Raw genomic sequence first — 13,639 nt, 5'->3', positions numbered from 1 at the left:
TCTCTGCTTCCTCTTTTATAAGCATATAAATGTGTTGGGAAACCCTGAAATAAACTTTGTTCTTTGTTACCGTATGGCAGTTCATTGACCCAAGCAGAAGATTGTTATTGCTCCTTTAAAGCTGAAGTCAGCTTAGATTAGTATGACTTTAGCTGTCATTTAAAACAAACAAACAAAACCAAAACCAAAACAAACAAACAAAACAAACAAAAAAACACCAAACAAAAACCAAACTCAAACCAAACCTCTCATATACCAGTTTTTTTTTTTTTGAGTTGCTCAAATCTTGCAGATGTTCTTTTAACAATTGCCAGAAGAGGTTCCAGAGAGACCAGAAGAGAGATGTTGGCAAAGGCTGATAGGAACCATCCATGAATCTTGAACCAGAGTAGCAAACCTTTTTTTTTTGTTGCTCTGCCTGCCCCTCCAAAATAGGCTTCCTCTAGTGGTGATAGAAGGGCAGACTATAAAAATGTGCTTAGATACAGTTTTCCTATCAAAATGTTTTCACTTGCTCCCAACTTTTTTTATCCATCAGAAGTGAAAGATGGATTTTTTCTATCTATTATTGAAAAATGATATTGATAACTAGATTATTAATGTAGGAAGGATTTTTAGATATCTACTTTCGTGTTTTCTAGTTCAAATGAAGAATGTGTATATGCCTGAGTTTGATAGCTTATTTTGAATCTGCTGTCCAAGAAGACAGAGGTGAATGATTGCGTAGGCACTCCTGGGAAAGAAGTGTGAAAGAGAATGCCGTGTGAAAGCTCCATGGATGCTAGAGTTGGGCAGTGTGTTTGATACTTGAGTAAAAGTCATAAATGTTATGATTTGCTTTTTGTAGGAAAAAAGAAAACAGGAATTCTTGCAAATATGCGTGCAAACTGTCACCTGTTCTTTACAACAGCAGGAATGCTAAGGTGTATGGGTTTGCTTCCCGTCCAGAAAGGCACATATATCTGTCATGTTGTTTCTTGATGTACCTTACCCTTACTTGAGTAGACTGAAGATAAAGGCTTCTGTTTCTGATCAACCGTTGTTACTAAGCCTTCAGCACAGGTCTGAGGATCTCTTTAGAAAAGTTAATTTTAAGTCTACATCATGGAGCAGAAATACTGAATGATTAGGACTGTAGGCAAGGTTGACTACAATCTTAACTGGGTAGCATTGCTTTATATAGATTAACGCAGGCTGTAGTTGTGATTAGTTATGCAGTTATGATTTGGATCCTTTGGATCCAAAACTCACTTGGTGGACAAGTTGAGCAAATTTTTTTGCCCTTCCATTTTCGTGAATGATCCTGTCTTATTTAGCAAGTACTTCCCATGTAAACACCATATGTTTCTGCTCTGCTTATCACTGTTTCAACTGGATATTTCACAAGAAGCAATGAAATTATCTGCACAGTAAGATACCTGGTGACGTGGTTGGGACCGTAGAAAACTCAGCCTGATGTAAGCATGTGGCACAGAAAATGGCTTAAGTTCAGCAAACTTTTGAAGCTCTGTACTTAATTACAATAGGAACCACAAAGCAAACCTCAATAGGCAAGGCTATTAGCTCTGGTTATAAATAGATGAGACATAACTGCTACATTAAGAGGAGAGTTTGGAAGGGTGAGAGGAATAGTAGCATTATGATGATGACTTTCCTTCCCTTTGCTTTCTTCTACTTTTAGTCTCTGACCTTCAGGCAACAGCTGGTAAGAATCTTGAACTATGAACTACTATTGGTCCACTTTCCTGTAGCTGATTATGTTTTACAGATGTTCTCTGCAGCCTCTTATATTATTTGGCCAGAATGATATTTTTGTGCAGTGTTGCTTGGCCAAACGTTTGCTGCTGCTTTGTAGCTAGTAGACCTCTTGATACTTTAATGGGTCAGTTAGCACTGTCAGCTGCCCTGACCAGATAAGCACTTGTCTATACCCAGTTAACCATCTTCTTGGTAGATTCTGTGAGGTGAATAAGGGAGAGGTTTCTGGAATAGCTGCATTTGTCATGCAGGAAGGCTGACAGGAACTGAGAGAGAGAATAGCAGGTTCCATTTGGTTTAAAGTCAAAATAAACATTCCCAGAGAACCAGAGCTGTCCCAGTGGCTCAAGAATTTACAAAGGAATTTGAGAGTAAATTAATGGGAATGAAGATTAATCTGTTTTTTTTTTTTGACGGCAGTAAGTGTTTTTGTTCTCTAAGAGTGAAAACCAAACACCACCTACAGTCTTGGGTCTAGAGAATGTCTTAGTTTTCCCCTCTTCTGGTGAGTACTCTTTGAGATATAAAACAAGAAAACTAAGGAGGTTAAATACACTAAAGAAGCAGAGGGAGGGTAAGACTGGCTGAATTGATATCAGGAAGGGGATTAGAGCCTTCCCTTAAGGCTCTGAAGAGACATGAGGGAGATCAGCAAACCTGATCAACAGAATTGCTTTGCTTAGTCCACTCACTTTGAATCTGTCAAGTAGATGTCAGTTCCACTAGTAAATATGGAAGAAAAATGGCAGGAGGGCAGGGATGCAGGAATAAAACCTGGAAAAGATACTGTTATTGGAATAAAAATTATTGTGGAATTAACAACAATTACTGATTTTTGAAGATGTATTGTAACTGTAGGAATTGACAAATGTATGTCTGGAACCAGCATAATTTTGGGTATTTCTGATGATTTCAGGTAGTAAGCTCAACAAATGGAGAACTGAACACAGATGACCCAACTGCAGGCCGTTCAAATGCACCAATCACAGCTCCTACAGAAGTAGAAGTAATGGATGAAACTAAGTATGTCCGTCTTTTTATATTCTTTGGATCTTGTGTGCTCAGCTACTTCAAAATTTTTCTTATATAGTTATTCAAAAAATATTGTCTAAACTGAATAGCCAGTGGTGTGGGGCAAAACTATAGTGCTATGCTTAATTTTGGCTTCAAATATTTAAGTAGTAGACTTTCTATAGCTTGTGCTTTTTAGGTTAAGCCCTCAATAACACATCTCTCTATACTAGAGAAGTGCATGCATTTTTGGTATTTCAACTAATGTTGAAATATTTATTTTAAGACAGTGTTATGACTACCAAAAGTTATGTATGAAAGATGTGAAATTCTTCCTCTGTGTAATATTCTGATTCTCTTTTTTCCCTTACTCTCTTTCTGTATAGCTGCCAGAAAGTGTTGAACATGTGGTGAGTTCTACAGCACAGGCAGGCAGAAATAGCCCCAGGGGCTTTGTTCTTGTTATTTGGTTTAAAACTAATTTCAGAGAATTTTAAAATAACAAGTCCATTTGGAAATTACAAAACATGTTTTAATATTATGAAACAATTAACTGTTTTTACAAACAGCCACCTTCAGGAGCTATTTTGCCTGCTTCAAATCTTGCTTGCTTTTGTGTAGTCTGTGGTGTACTTTATTTAATCATTTTTAGTGGGTATTAGAATATTTTTGTCTTACTTGCTATCCTGTTTTAGAGGAGAAAATGTTATTTTCAGATGTTGTAGCATTCAGCTAGTATTTTAACATCTAGAAAATAACTCACTTATATGAACAATAAATGCTAGCAAATGTTTTAGCTTTGCCCATTACCTCTGTAAACATACTATTTACTGGACTATTACTCTGACAACCTGCTAACTAGTTACTAAAACAACTTCAGGGTTCCTTTACGTTACAGTGTAGTGAAAGGGGAAAATACTAAGGTCTATTAACATGGGATGGACAACTAATGTATATATATTTGGGTAGTAAAGTCAGACTTACAGAATAGTACAGAAGATAATCTTGATAGCTAAAGGCAGTATAACTTTCAACATGTTCTTCATAATTGTGCTTGGAATAGGATTTTACAAGGGTATGAATCTAGTTTATCATAAAATAGAGGCACTCACGTATGAAGGGTACATTAGTAGCAGAAAAATCCAGTAAGCATTCCTTAATAGCAATAAGTTTTGTAGGGCCCATTTTCCTAACTTTTAGATAAGGGGAAATTTCTCAAAGTACAAATTTTTCTTGAAGTGATTGTTCTGCAGCTTCTGGTTTTGGTATGTAAGTTTGATGTGCATGTGTAGTTAAAAAATGTGAATGGAGGTGTCTATTGTGCCACAGTTGTGCACTAGCTTTCTGTGAGCACTGAGAAGACCAGTTCTTTATCTGCCATCTTTGCAGATTACTGTATTATTACTTTTCTGGCAAGAATTCAGTTTTCTTACATATATATAAAATAAAAAAAAGACCCCAAAGAGCAAGGGTGTTGACAGACTGCACACAGAGAAATTCCCTGTCCCCTCCCTTTGGATAAGTGCAATGATAACCTTCCTTATGCCCAGTTTAGGCACACACAGGAAAAGATTACCTTTCTAAAGTTTTGAGTAGTGCTTAGCACAATAAAACCTATGCTTAGTTATCTACAGAAAGTAAGAGAATTCTCAGAAACCAAGATGCTGCGGCTGCTTTAAAAGTGTAGGAGTTCATTTCCTGTGATATGAATAATTGATGGACAAATAAGCTATTCTGGTCCTTTTTGGCCTACTCTTTGCTGGTTTTGTTACAGACAAAATATCTAGTCTCAATATCCTACTCTTTAGATTAATCTTCTTTTTCAATATGAAACACACAAATCAGTTTTCCAGCAGTGTCTATTTAAACTGCAGTTTCCTCATTCACTTTTTTTGGGGGGTAGAAGTCGTTTTCTATTTTGACGGTAATTAAAGCAACACACATGCATACCCCCCTCACCCACGCCCCCAACATTGCTATCAGACATCGATGTATAGGTATACATCTTTTTTCAATAACAATGCTTTAGAAGGTTTAGGTAGTTTTGCATTTTAACGTGATAGTTACAAGCTTAATATCAAAAGGTATTGTGAGATGTTTAAACATCCATTTATAGATTTTACACTGCTGAAGAGTGTAAGGAAATGCACGTATCAGTCAGTATCTTCCATGTCTGTGATACAGATGTTTTAAATAAGGCATTGTTTTATCAAGAGATTCTCACTTTGTACCTCTTTCATGATCTTTTCTCCATCTGAAAATATGAACAAAGTTAACCTCTCTTGCTGATATCTTCTGCTTGTAACATTTCTTCATGCTCTGAGGAGACAAACTTGAATATTTTTTTAGAACCACTTCATTCTTTATTCTAGATGTTTTCATAGTTTTAGAAGCTTAGCATGACTATATCTTGGTTTAAAAGATTGAAGAAAGGGTGCACTATCATGTGTGATTTTTAACTACGAACACAAATATTGTTTAGCTGAATATTAGTCCTTCTATTACCATTTCAGTGGGATGCTGTAAATCAGAAATGCTAAGGATTTTTTTCAGTAAGCATTTTATTGTTTTAGAATATTCATCCAAATCTTCCATTGTTTGATATATGTTTATGTACTCACATGCAGTATATATTCTAAATCTTGTCATCTTCGTGCTCCTCAGGTGTTGCTGTGCAGCAAGCATCACTTAGCGTGGGTGTTGGGTTGTGAGTTTTTGTGGGTTTTTATTTTGGGGGGGGGGTTCTTTTGGATTTTTTTGGAAAAGTAGCTTTCAGCCCTATTTCAGTTGCTACTTACTGGAGCTGTAAAGCAGGGAGAAAACTAAACTGATCACTGTTCTGTCCTGGCACTTGCAGATGTTATCTTCTACAGATGGTTTTCCTGTTATCACTGAGCAATTAGCCTTTCTTTCATTAACTCTTTGCTAGCCATCAGAACATTTTTTTCTATGAAGCACGTGTTATTTGGATAACTAAAAGGCTCTGCCATGGGTGAACAGAGAAGGGCAAACAGGAAAAGATGATATGATCTGTCTTTTTTGCATCTTGCATTTTTGTGCCACTTTAAAATAATCCTCCAGTAAAGTGCTGCCACATGCTGGATGACAAATATAAAACCACGACTATCTAAACACAAATGAGAACTGAAGTTGCTTTAGCATGTTGTGCCATGGGACTTCTCAAGTGGTAGAGGGAAGGGTATTTAGCAGAAAAAAGGTATGATAATGTTTTAAGTAGGACAAGAAATGTTTGTAACCATAATACTGAGATTGGTACCTTAGATAATATCTCAAAGGTCACTTTAGATTGTACAGGAAAAATAAGTTGTTTCTTGAGTTTCATAAATTGGTATTATACTGCCTGCTATAGAAATGTTTTATACCCTACAGAGAAAGAGGTTAGCAGACATTAAATGCTTTCTTTAGAAAAAAGTTCCTTTCCTAGAATTAGAAATTTTCAAAGCATATCTATTCTTATGCATTTTGCATGTGTGTTGAATAATACGATAAATTTGTGGTTTAATACCCATTAATAATGCCCTTATCTGTAGATTTAAATACAGCTTCAAGCAATTTAATACATATATTAAAAATATATATATATACATAAAAGTGATAATGACACCCTCTAGTGACAGTATTCTTAACAACATGTCTGCATTTCTATTTTAAATTATACTCTTTGAGAGATTATGCACTATGGAGCTCTAATTTTGGGGTTACATTTGTTTCATAAAATTTATTACCAGGCAGTGTAATCTAACTTGTCTTATTCCCGTGTAAATGTGAATATATTTTAAAATGACATTTATTTGGTATTGTAAGGTTTGACAGGTCTAGCACTTCTAGGCTGATAAATATACATTTTGGTAAGTTTGCAAGCCAGTCCTGTTGTTTACAATGCTCTATGGAATTTGCATTCCTTTAATACTTTTTAGATATATATTAATAAGGGATTTGTTTTCCCACAGCAAATAAGTCTTCAGCTTTTAGTGAAATTCCCTGAACTAAAATACAGTTGAATAGTTCTTATAATTAAAAAAAAAAAGGCCGTTAATAGAAATGATACTCTTTGTAATAGTATTACACAAACTCCAGAAGACCAGGAGATTAAAAAAGCAGTGCTTTATGTTGGTTAAAGATAGAACTTTTGAATTCCCCATTGAATGATGCTTTTCTTCTCTCGTTGACAGAGAAGTAGCAAACTAAATAGGCTATGGAGAGAAGGAATAAGGGACAGTATGAGATTTGCAGCAAGGATGGGTTAAAATTTTCTGGGAAGGAAAGCAAGAAAACCTAAAGTGTCCTTCAATTGCACAGAGAATCCAAGCAGTCCTAAACATTTAAGTGTGATTTGCTGTTCCTTCAGACATACTCCATATAAGCAAAACATAGTTAAACGCTGAAGAGTTAAAAGTCTAGATTGTTTTTCTAGAATACTAATTAACTGTCTGCCACACTTTCATCTTCCTACGGTTACCTATGTAACGCGTGTTCTTTATATACTAAACTTACGAATCAGGACAAAATTTTTCTGTAAGCTTTCTTTGAGGCCTCCTAATCTGAAACAGGTACAAAACTGATTTGCCATCACAGTCCAGGGTAGGATTTCCTCATTCACAGGATCATAGGATAATGCATGTTGGAAGGGAGGGACCACTGTAAAATGCTTTGTTTTGATTTGATGTTTTGTTGTATATACATATATAAAATACTTAGGAAAAGATTGGGGTGAAAGAAGGATTAAACTAAATTGGACTCCATACCTCTGCATATAAATTCAAAGCTTAAGTTGTAATAGATGTTAGTTTTTGTAGATAGATGCCAAGAAAAAGCGTTAGTAGTTATGGGGGAATTCCAGTTGCAGTTGGTGGCTATTAGCCTTCAAAAAAATTATCTCTTTTAGAAATACTTAAAGTTAATAAACACAGTATGATATTTCTGTTAGCTGTAAAAATATTTATCTATGTATTTTCCCCTATTGAGTTTTAATTTGGGGCTTCCTCTCCATCAATAATCGGTGTTTTTTTTTCTACTGAAAGTTATGTAACTCTCAGAGCAGCTGTGGTCTGCCTCTGCCCACTGCTACTTTTTCAGTGACTGAGCAACAGGGTGCCCTTGGATATTTTGAGAAGGTAACTTCTGTCTCCCCTTCCTTTGGATGTTGTTCTCACCCCTTGTAGAACCTTATTTTTAGACCCTTGTTCTCCCTGGTTTTGAAATGCTTTCCCCATTTCCCATATTCCAAACTAAATCACCAAGATTCCTTTCCAATTTTAGTGACATAAAATGCTTGGTGAACTTAAGGACTTATTCATAGGCTATTGATGCAGTACATCTATATTTTCACTTCTGTTGTTTCATAGTTCTTCATAGTTTCAGAAAGACTCTTGAGTATATAGCACTTCAAGTCAGAATTCAATAACCAAATGCAGAACTCCAAGCTCTGTTAAGGTAGACAGCTTGCATGTTCACTTTTGATTGCAATTTGTGAATACTAAGTGGAAGATTTAATTTTAAAGGTGGTGGTCAGGAGCTGGGAGTTGTTTAAAATAAGGCTAACATTATATGCATATGAAAAAGTTTTCTTTGTATATTTGTTGCTTTCCTGTTTATTTTCAAAAATACTTCCTGGACTTCTGCAGTCCTCCTCTGTAATATCTGTCTCTAACTCCCTCAAATTCTTTTTCCTTTTGTAGTGTTTTTTCAGTTACTTTCAGACTGTCTCTATTTGCTAAGTGAAATTCACAGTATTTGTCAATTTTAGTTTCCTTCATGTAGTATGCAACAAAGCAGAAGAAAGTATGTCAGTATACCTCAATATACTTAAAGCTGTGATTTTTCACTGTAGTAATATCACAGCACTGAATCAGAATGTTAATTATATTATTCATGAACATTTTCTTCTAAAATATTTTGGGAAATAGCCTTTGGGAAGTTTTTGCAAATTCTGGTTGACAAAGGAAGCTCAAATTGTTTTCTTGTTTTAGCAACAGTAGTTTCATAAGTGCACGGTTCAGGTGACACAATCTTAAGTTCAAGCTTGTATTTGGCATATTACTAGTTAATGTGAAAGAGTACTCAGGTAATGAAACATTCCTTGTTCTTACAAATACATTTTTAAGTCAGACTATAATGCCTGAGCTTTTGATACCCTCACACAATACTCTAAATTAATAGGTATTTTTATGATAGCTTTTTTCACTGGATACTTTTTTTCCCAAAAAGATGTAAAAGATGTCAAAACTATCTCTACTTCAGTTTCTTTCACTAATAAATCAATCACCTGCAATAGAGCTTAATGTGTTACTTGTGGTGCTGGCTATACCTGAACTACATGCTTCAAGTGAAACAAATACAGTGAACAGAGTTCAGTTTTGTGATTTCTTTTCATATCATATGTAATTCATGTCACACCTGCAGGTGCTGCTGTTTTTTCAAGCGGAGGAAAAGGAAAACCGTTCAGCGCCACAAATGACTAGAACCAAGCAGAACACAGAAATTGCTTATTTGTTCAACTACTGTCTTGTGATCTTTAAAAACAAACAAACAAACTTCGTTATGACCACATGTTTTCCAAGGACTCCCTTAAAAACAATGTCATGCCTGTGAGCTTTGATTTGGTTTTCCTGCATTCATCTTTTGTTTCTTTAATTCATCTGTTCTGAAAGCTTTAAGGTTTTGTCAAATACAAGTGCTTCTTTGACTATCAACAAATGGACCAATGAAATGGTACAAATGAACAGTATCTTCAGCAAAACTAAACTTGGAAAGTATTTCTCCTGTCCTAGGAAGTACTAGCCGTGTCTTAGCTGAAGACAAATGTCATAAATCTGTTATTTGAGTTCATAACAGCATATCAAAAGCAATTTTCTTCAGAAATGCAGAAGAAAAATACAGATACACAACCGAACAGAAAAATAATAAAATCTTAAGATTCTTTTCGTTTCTGACACTTGCATTGATTTTTGTAGTGAAATTGTATCAGCATTAAACCCCGTCTGTGATATCGTGGTACAGTCACTATCTAGAGATACTGAGGAGACTGATTTAACTGTTGACAGTTGTCTAAATGCTGGCAATACTAATGAACAGAAAGTATTTCCAGTAGCCTCTGGGTTTGAAAACCTACTTCTGCTATGCCTACAATGGAATTGTAGTACAGTAGAAATAGCAAGGGTGTTTGTACAAAGAATACAGAAGTTTGTATAATTTAAATTGTGCTTCCAGTAATGTTAGTAAGATTGAAATATCTTCAAAAGAGGATCTACAGAGGAGTTATAAAAGAAGAAATAAATGTGAATCTGGTTAAAGTGGAATAAGTATTAAAGCCTATATGTTCTCTAAGGTAATTGATGATTGACAACATTTTTAACTTGAAAATATGGATGTGCCATGTAATGTTAGAGATACGTTTGTAAGTTATTTTACTCTTTAATTTAGAAAACAAATGCAGTGGAAGTGAGTTAGACTTCTCCCTTCTCTGCATACTAGCCCATAGCATCCAAAATTCCCCAAGTTGTTTTTTCCTGGGAATTTCCTGTCTTTCAGTGTAATGTCGCTACTATAGTAGGATGGCAAGGATGTTGGGTACTTCCCCACAGTCCAATGAAGTGCCTGCAATAGGAACAAACCAGCAGTTCTGTAGACAAGGCAGGCCATTTTGTATTTTCTTCTTCAGAAAATACATGCTTCTTTTAAAGCCATAATGACAGAGGTGTGCTTTTGTCATGTTTAGCTGCCAGTTATTGAAGGTGGTGTGAAAGATGGAAGTGACTAGACAGATGTGTTGACCAAAACTCAGATAATCTTCACTTTTTATAATTCTTTTAGACCTAATTAGCATTTTTTTTCTATCCGCACATGCCTTTTGGCATACTTATTTATTTTTAATCTGTTTTGTGGTAGCATTTAAAATGTATATTAAAATAAATGCACACCTTTGAATTCCTCATTGCATTTACAAGGATTTCAATTGTATTTTGTAATTTATTTTTCCTTAACAGCCAAAAGTGTATTTTATTGTTTGGATTGTGTGCTCATATGTATACTTTGATCTTTGTCATTATTACTGTTAATGATCTTAAGTTTTTGTTTTAAAGCCTGAACTTGGCCTACAAAAACATACTGTATAACAGGTCATGAGTTTCCACTCCACCAGTTTGTGTTATTGATCATCTCAAACTCATGAAGTTACTTCTTTGTTTTTATTTGAGCTGAAAAGGTAGGAGGGTACTTGACCATTCTTATATGAAAACACATCCTTCTTTGTAGTACTTGACCAAATTTGTTGCTTAGTAAGATTTGTAAGTACATATGGTATGTGTATTTCTCACACACCTGATTAGTTTTATTCTCAGAAGTTTTTGACCTGTACAGTATTTGTATGATCTGAACTCCATAGACATAACAAGAAAGTGTATATTGTGGACTTAAAATATTTGAATATAAAAAACCTATTTATTTGCTGAAATGATCAGTATCTAGGCATTTGCTTTTCAGCAATATTTTTTTAAGTGCTTCATTTTAATGCTAAAGAAGGTTTTCTTCTAGCAAAGCAAAGCGGTCAGTACTAATGCAGGTATGTTCAGGTTATGCCAATATGATTTGCATTTATATCCTTTTTTTCCTGTCTAAACTAATGAAGTCAACATTGGCTGGATGTCTAAAAATGAAATACATCCCTGTTTAAATGTAAGACAAAATAATAAAGATAGTTTTTTAAAGCTTGCCTTTTTTCCCACTTTCTTACAGTCTTGGATGAAATAGTGGAAGCAGTTATTTTAAGAATTGCTGAACAGTTTTAATCTTTTTGGATGGCAAGGAATTTGAAAGCATGTTATTTTGAAATGCTACCTCAACATTTCAGTTATAGTTAGTTTGCTTAGTTAACAGGTGGTATTGTTACATGCTGTAATATACCTAATGATAACAATAGAGTGAAGAGATTTCAATGCACATGTTTGTAACCAGGAAATTTACTGATGATCTCCATGGATTAAAGTCTATTCTGTCTGTGCCACCTAGAATAAAAGCCATTACAGATACTGTGACATATGCAATAAATGTGCCTTTAATTTTGCCAGGTAGTTATCTAGAAAAGGAAGACTTATGGTTAGTTCTTCAGTCATAACCTTTTGTTCGGTAGAGATGGTTGTTCCTAGCTGTAAAGCATTTGATATGATATAAAAAGGGCATATTAACTTGAGAACAATGTTAATAGGCAAAATTGGTTGATAGACTTCTAGTTAAGATTCCTAGCACTTGACTTCGTAAGCAGATGTTTTTATTTGCTTGTGGGCTTCCAGATCTACAGAACTATTGCAAGTAAAGATTTTTTTTCAAGTTCATGTTTTCTTTTTATTCCAACTAAAATTTTCCTCAAGCTTCTTTTTGAGACTTGGAATTTTAACATCTGAATGCTTGAAAATACACCTCCATGCCCTGAGATGCTCCCCTCCTCTGCCACTCGCAGCTTATGGGGGAGAAGGGAGGGAAACAAGAAGGAGGCCTCCCCATGACTTCTCCATCCTGGAGCACTCAAGGTGGTGTTTGTGCAGTGGGGACAAGGGGGAGCTCGCACAAAAATGAGCCTGACCCCATCTTTCCAGCTCAATGCAAGGTGGCAGTTGGCAAAGGGGCCAGCCTGCCTTCTCAAGCCAGCTTTTCTTCTCAAGGACCAAGGGCCCAGCTAGGTCCACAGCATGAAGCTTCCATGCAGTGACATGTGCTGTGGTCTGGCTGCTTCAAGCGCTGCACTGAAGTGTAGCAGCTCTCCATGTGCCAGAGGTGCTGGCTGCCCTCTCCTGCAGAAGCCCAGGCTGTGGCCATTGCTTGGGAAGCTGGTTCTGCAGAGATGTGAGGCAGGACGGGGTTACTAGTGATAAGCTCTGGGACAGCATGACGAGGTTTGAGTGACAGTGTGCTAGTGAGAGCTTTCACTCTGCTCCGCAGTGTACCCAATACAGTGGAGCACATTTCAAATGTTTGTACGCTAATGCCTGCAGCGTGAGGAATAAACGAGGAACTGGAAGCTTTGGCTCAGTCCCAGAGCTCTGGCAACGTTGGCCTAAGTGAGACTTGGTGGGAAGATGGACGGCCACAGGCTCTTCAGGAGAGACAGGCAGGGCAGGCGAGGCGGAGGGGTAGCGCTGTGTGTGAAGGAGGGGCTGGACTGTACAGTGCTTGCAGCTGGGGGTGGCATGGTTGAGAGCCTCTGGGTAAGGGATTAGGGGAAAAGCTAATAAAGCAGATGGTATTGTTCTAGATGACCCAGCCAGGATGCTGACACTGATGTATTAATCTCTAGGGAATTAACCCCTCCTCAAACTCGGTTGCCCTTGTCCTGATGGGTGACTTCAACTTCCCAGATGTTAACTGGAACTGTCATACAGCAGATCTGAAGAGGTCTAGGAAATTCACAGCGTCACAGAATGTTTTGGGTTGGAAGGGACCTTTAAAGAGCATCTAGTCCAACCCCCCTGACACGAGCATGGGAATCTTTCATTATGTCAGGTTGCTCAAAGCCCTGTCCAACCTGACTTTGAACACCTCCAGGGATGGGGCATCCACAGCTTCTCTGGGCAACCTGTTCCTGTGTCTCACCACGCCCACATAAGAAAATGTCTTCCTTAAATCCAAGCTAAATCTACTCTCTTTCAGTTTAAAACTGTTGTCGCTTGTTCTGTCACTACAGGCCTTGGTAAGAAGTCTCTCTCCATCTTTCTTATAAGCCCCCTTTAAGTACTGAAAGGCCACAAGAAGGTCTCCTCGGAGCTTTCTCTTCTCCAGGCTGAACAATCCCAACTCTCTCAGCCTTTCTTGATAGCAGGGGTGTTCCAGACCTCTGATGATTTTTGCGGCCCTCCTC

The 13,639-nt window shown here is 36.6% G+C and overlaps 1 protein-coding gene across 4 annotated transcripts in view; it reads left to right on the top strand.

Annotated features, from left to right (window-relative positions):
- The window catches only part of CSNK1G3 (casein kinase 1 gamma 3), a 68,323-nt gene extending 56,926 nt beyond the window's left edge, over positions 1–11,397 (top strand). For 3 of the 4 annotated variants that reach the window (XM_082335531.1, XM_082335530.1, XM_082335533.1), the window contains 3 exons: positions 2,675–2,781; positions 3,156–3,179; positions 9,193–11,397. In XM_082335531.1, coding sequence (XP_082191657.1) covers positions 2,675–2,781; positions 3,156–3,179; positions 9,193–9,247 — 186 coding nt within the window. In that variant the 3' untranslated portion in view covers positions 9,248–11,397. The remainder of the gene's footprint in view (positions 1–2,674; positions 2,782–3,155; positions 3,180–9,192) is intronic. The other variant, XM_082335532.1, reaches the window with a different exon arrangement.
- Positions 11,398–13,639: the final 2,242 nt, after the last annotated feature.

This window comes from Platalea leucorodia (genome assembly GCF_965183815.1).
Source record: "Platalea leucorodia genome assembly, chromosome: Z".
NCBI classification, from domain to species: Eukaryota; Metazoa; Chordata; class Aves; order Pelecaniformes; family Threskiornithidae; genus Platalea; species Platalea leucorodia.
Note: the sequence above shows the minus strand (reverse complement) of the source record. Positions and strands in the feature narration are given on the sequence as shown.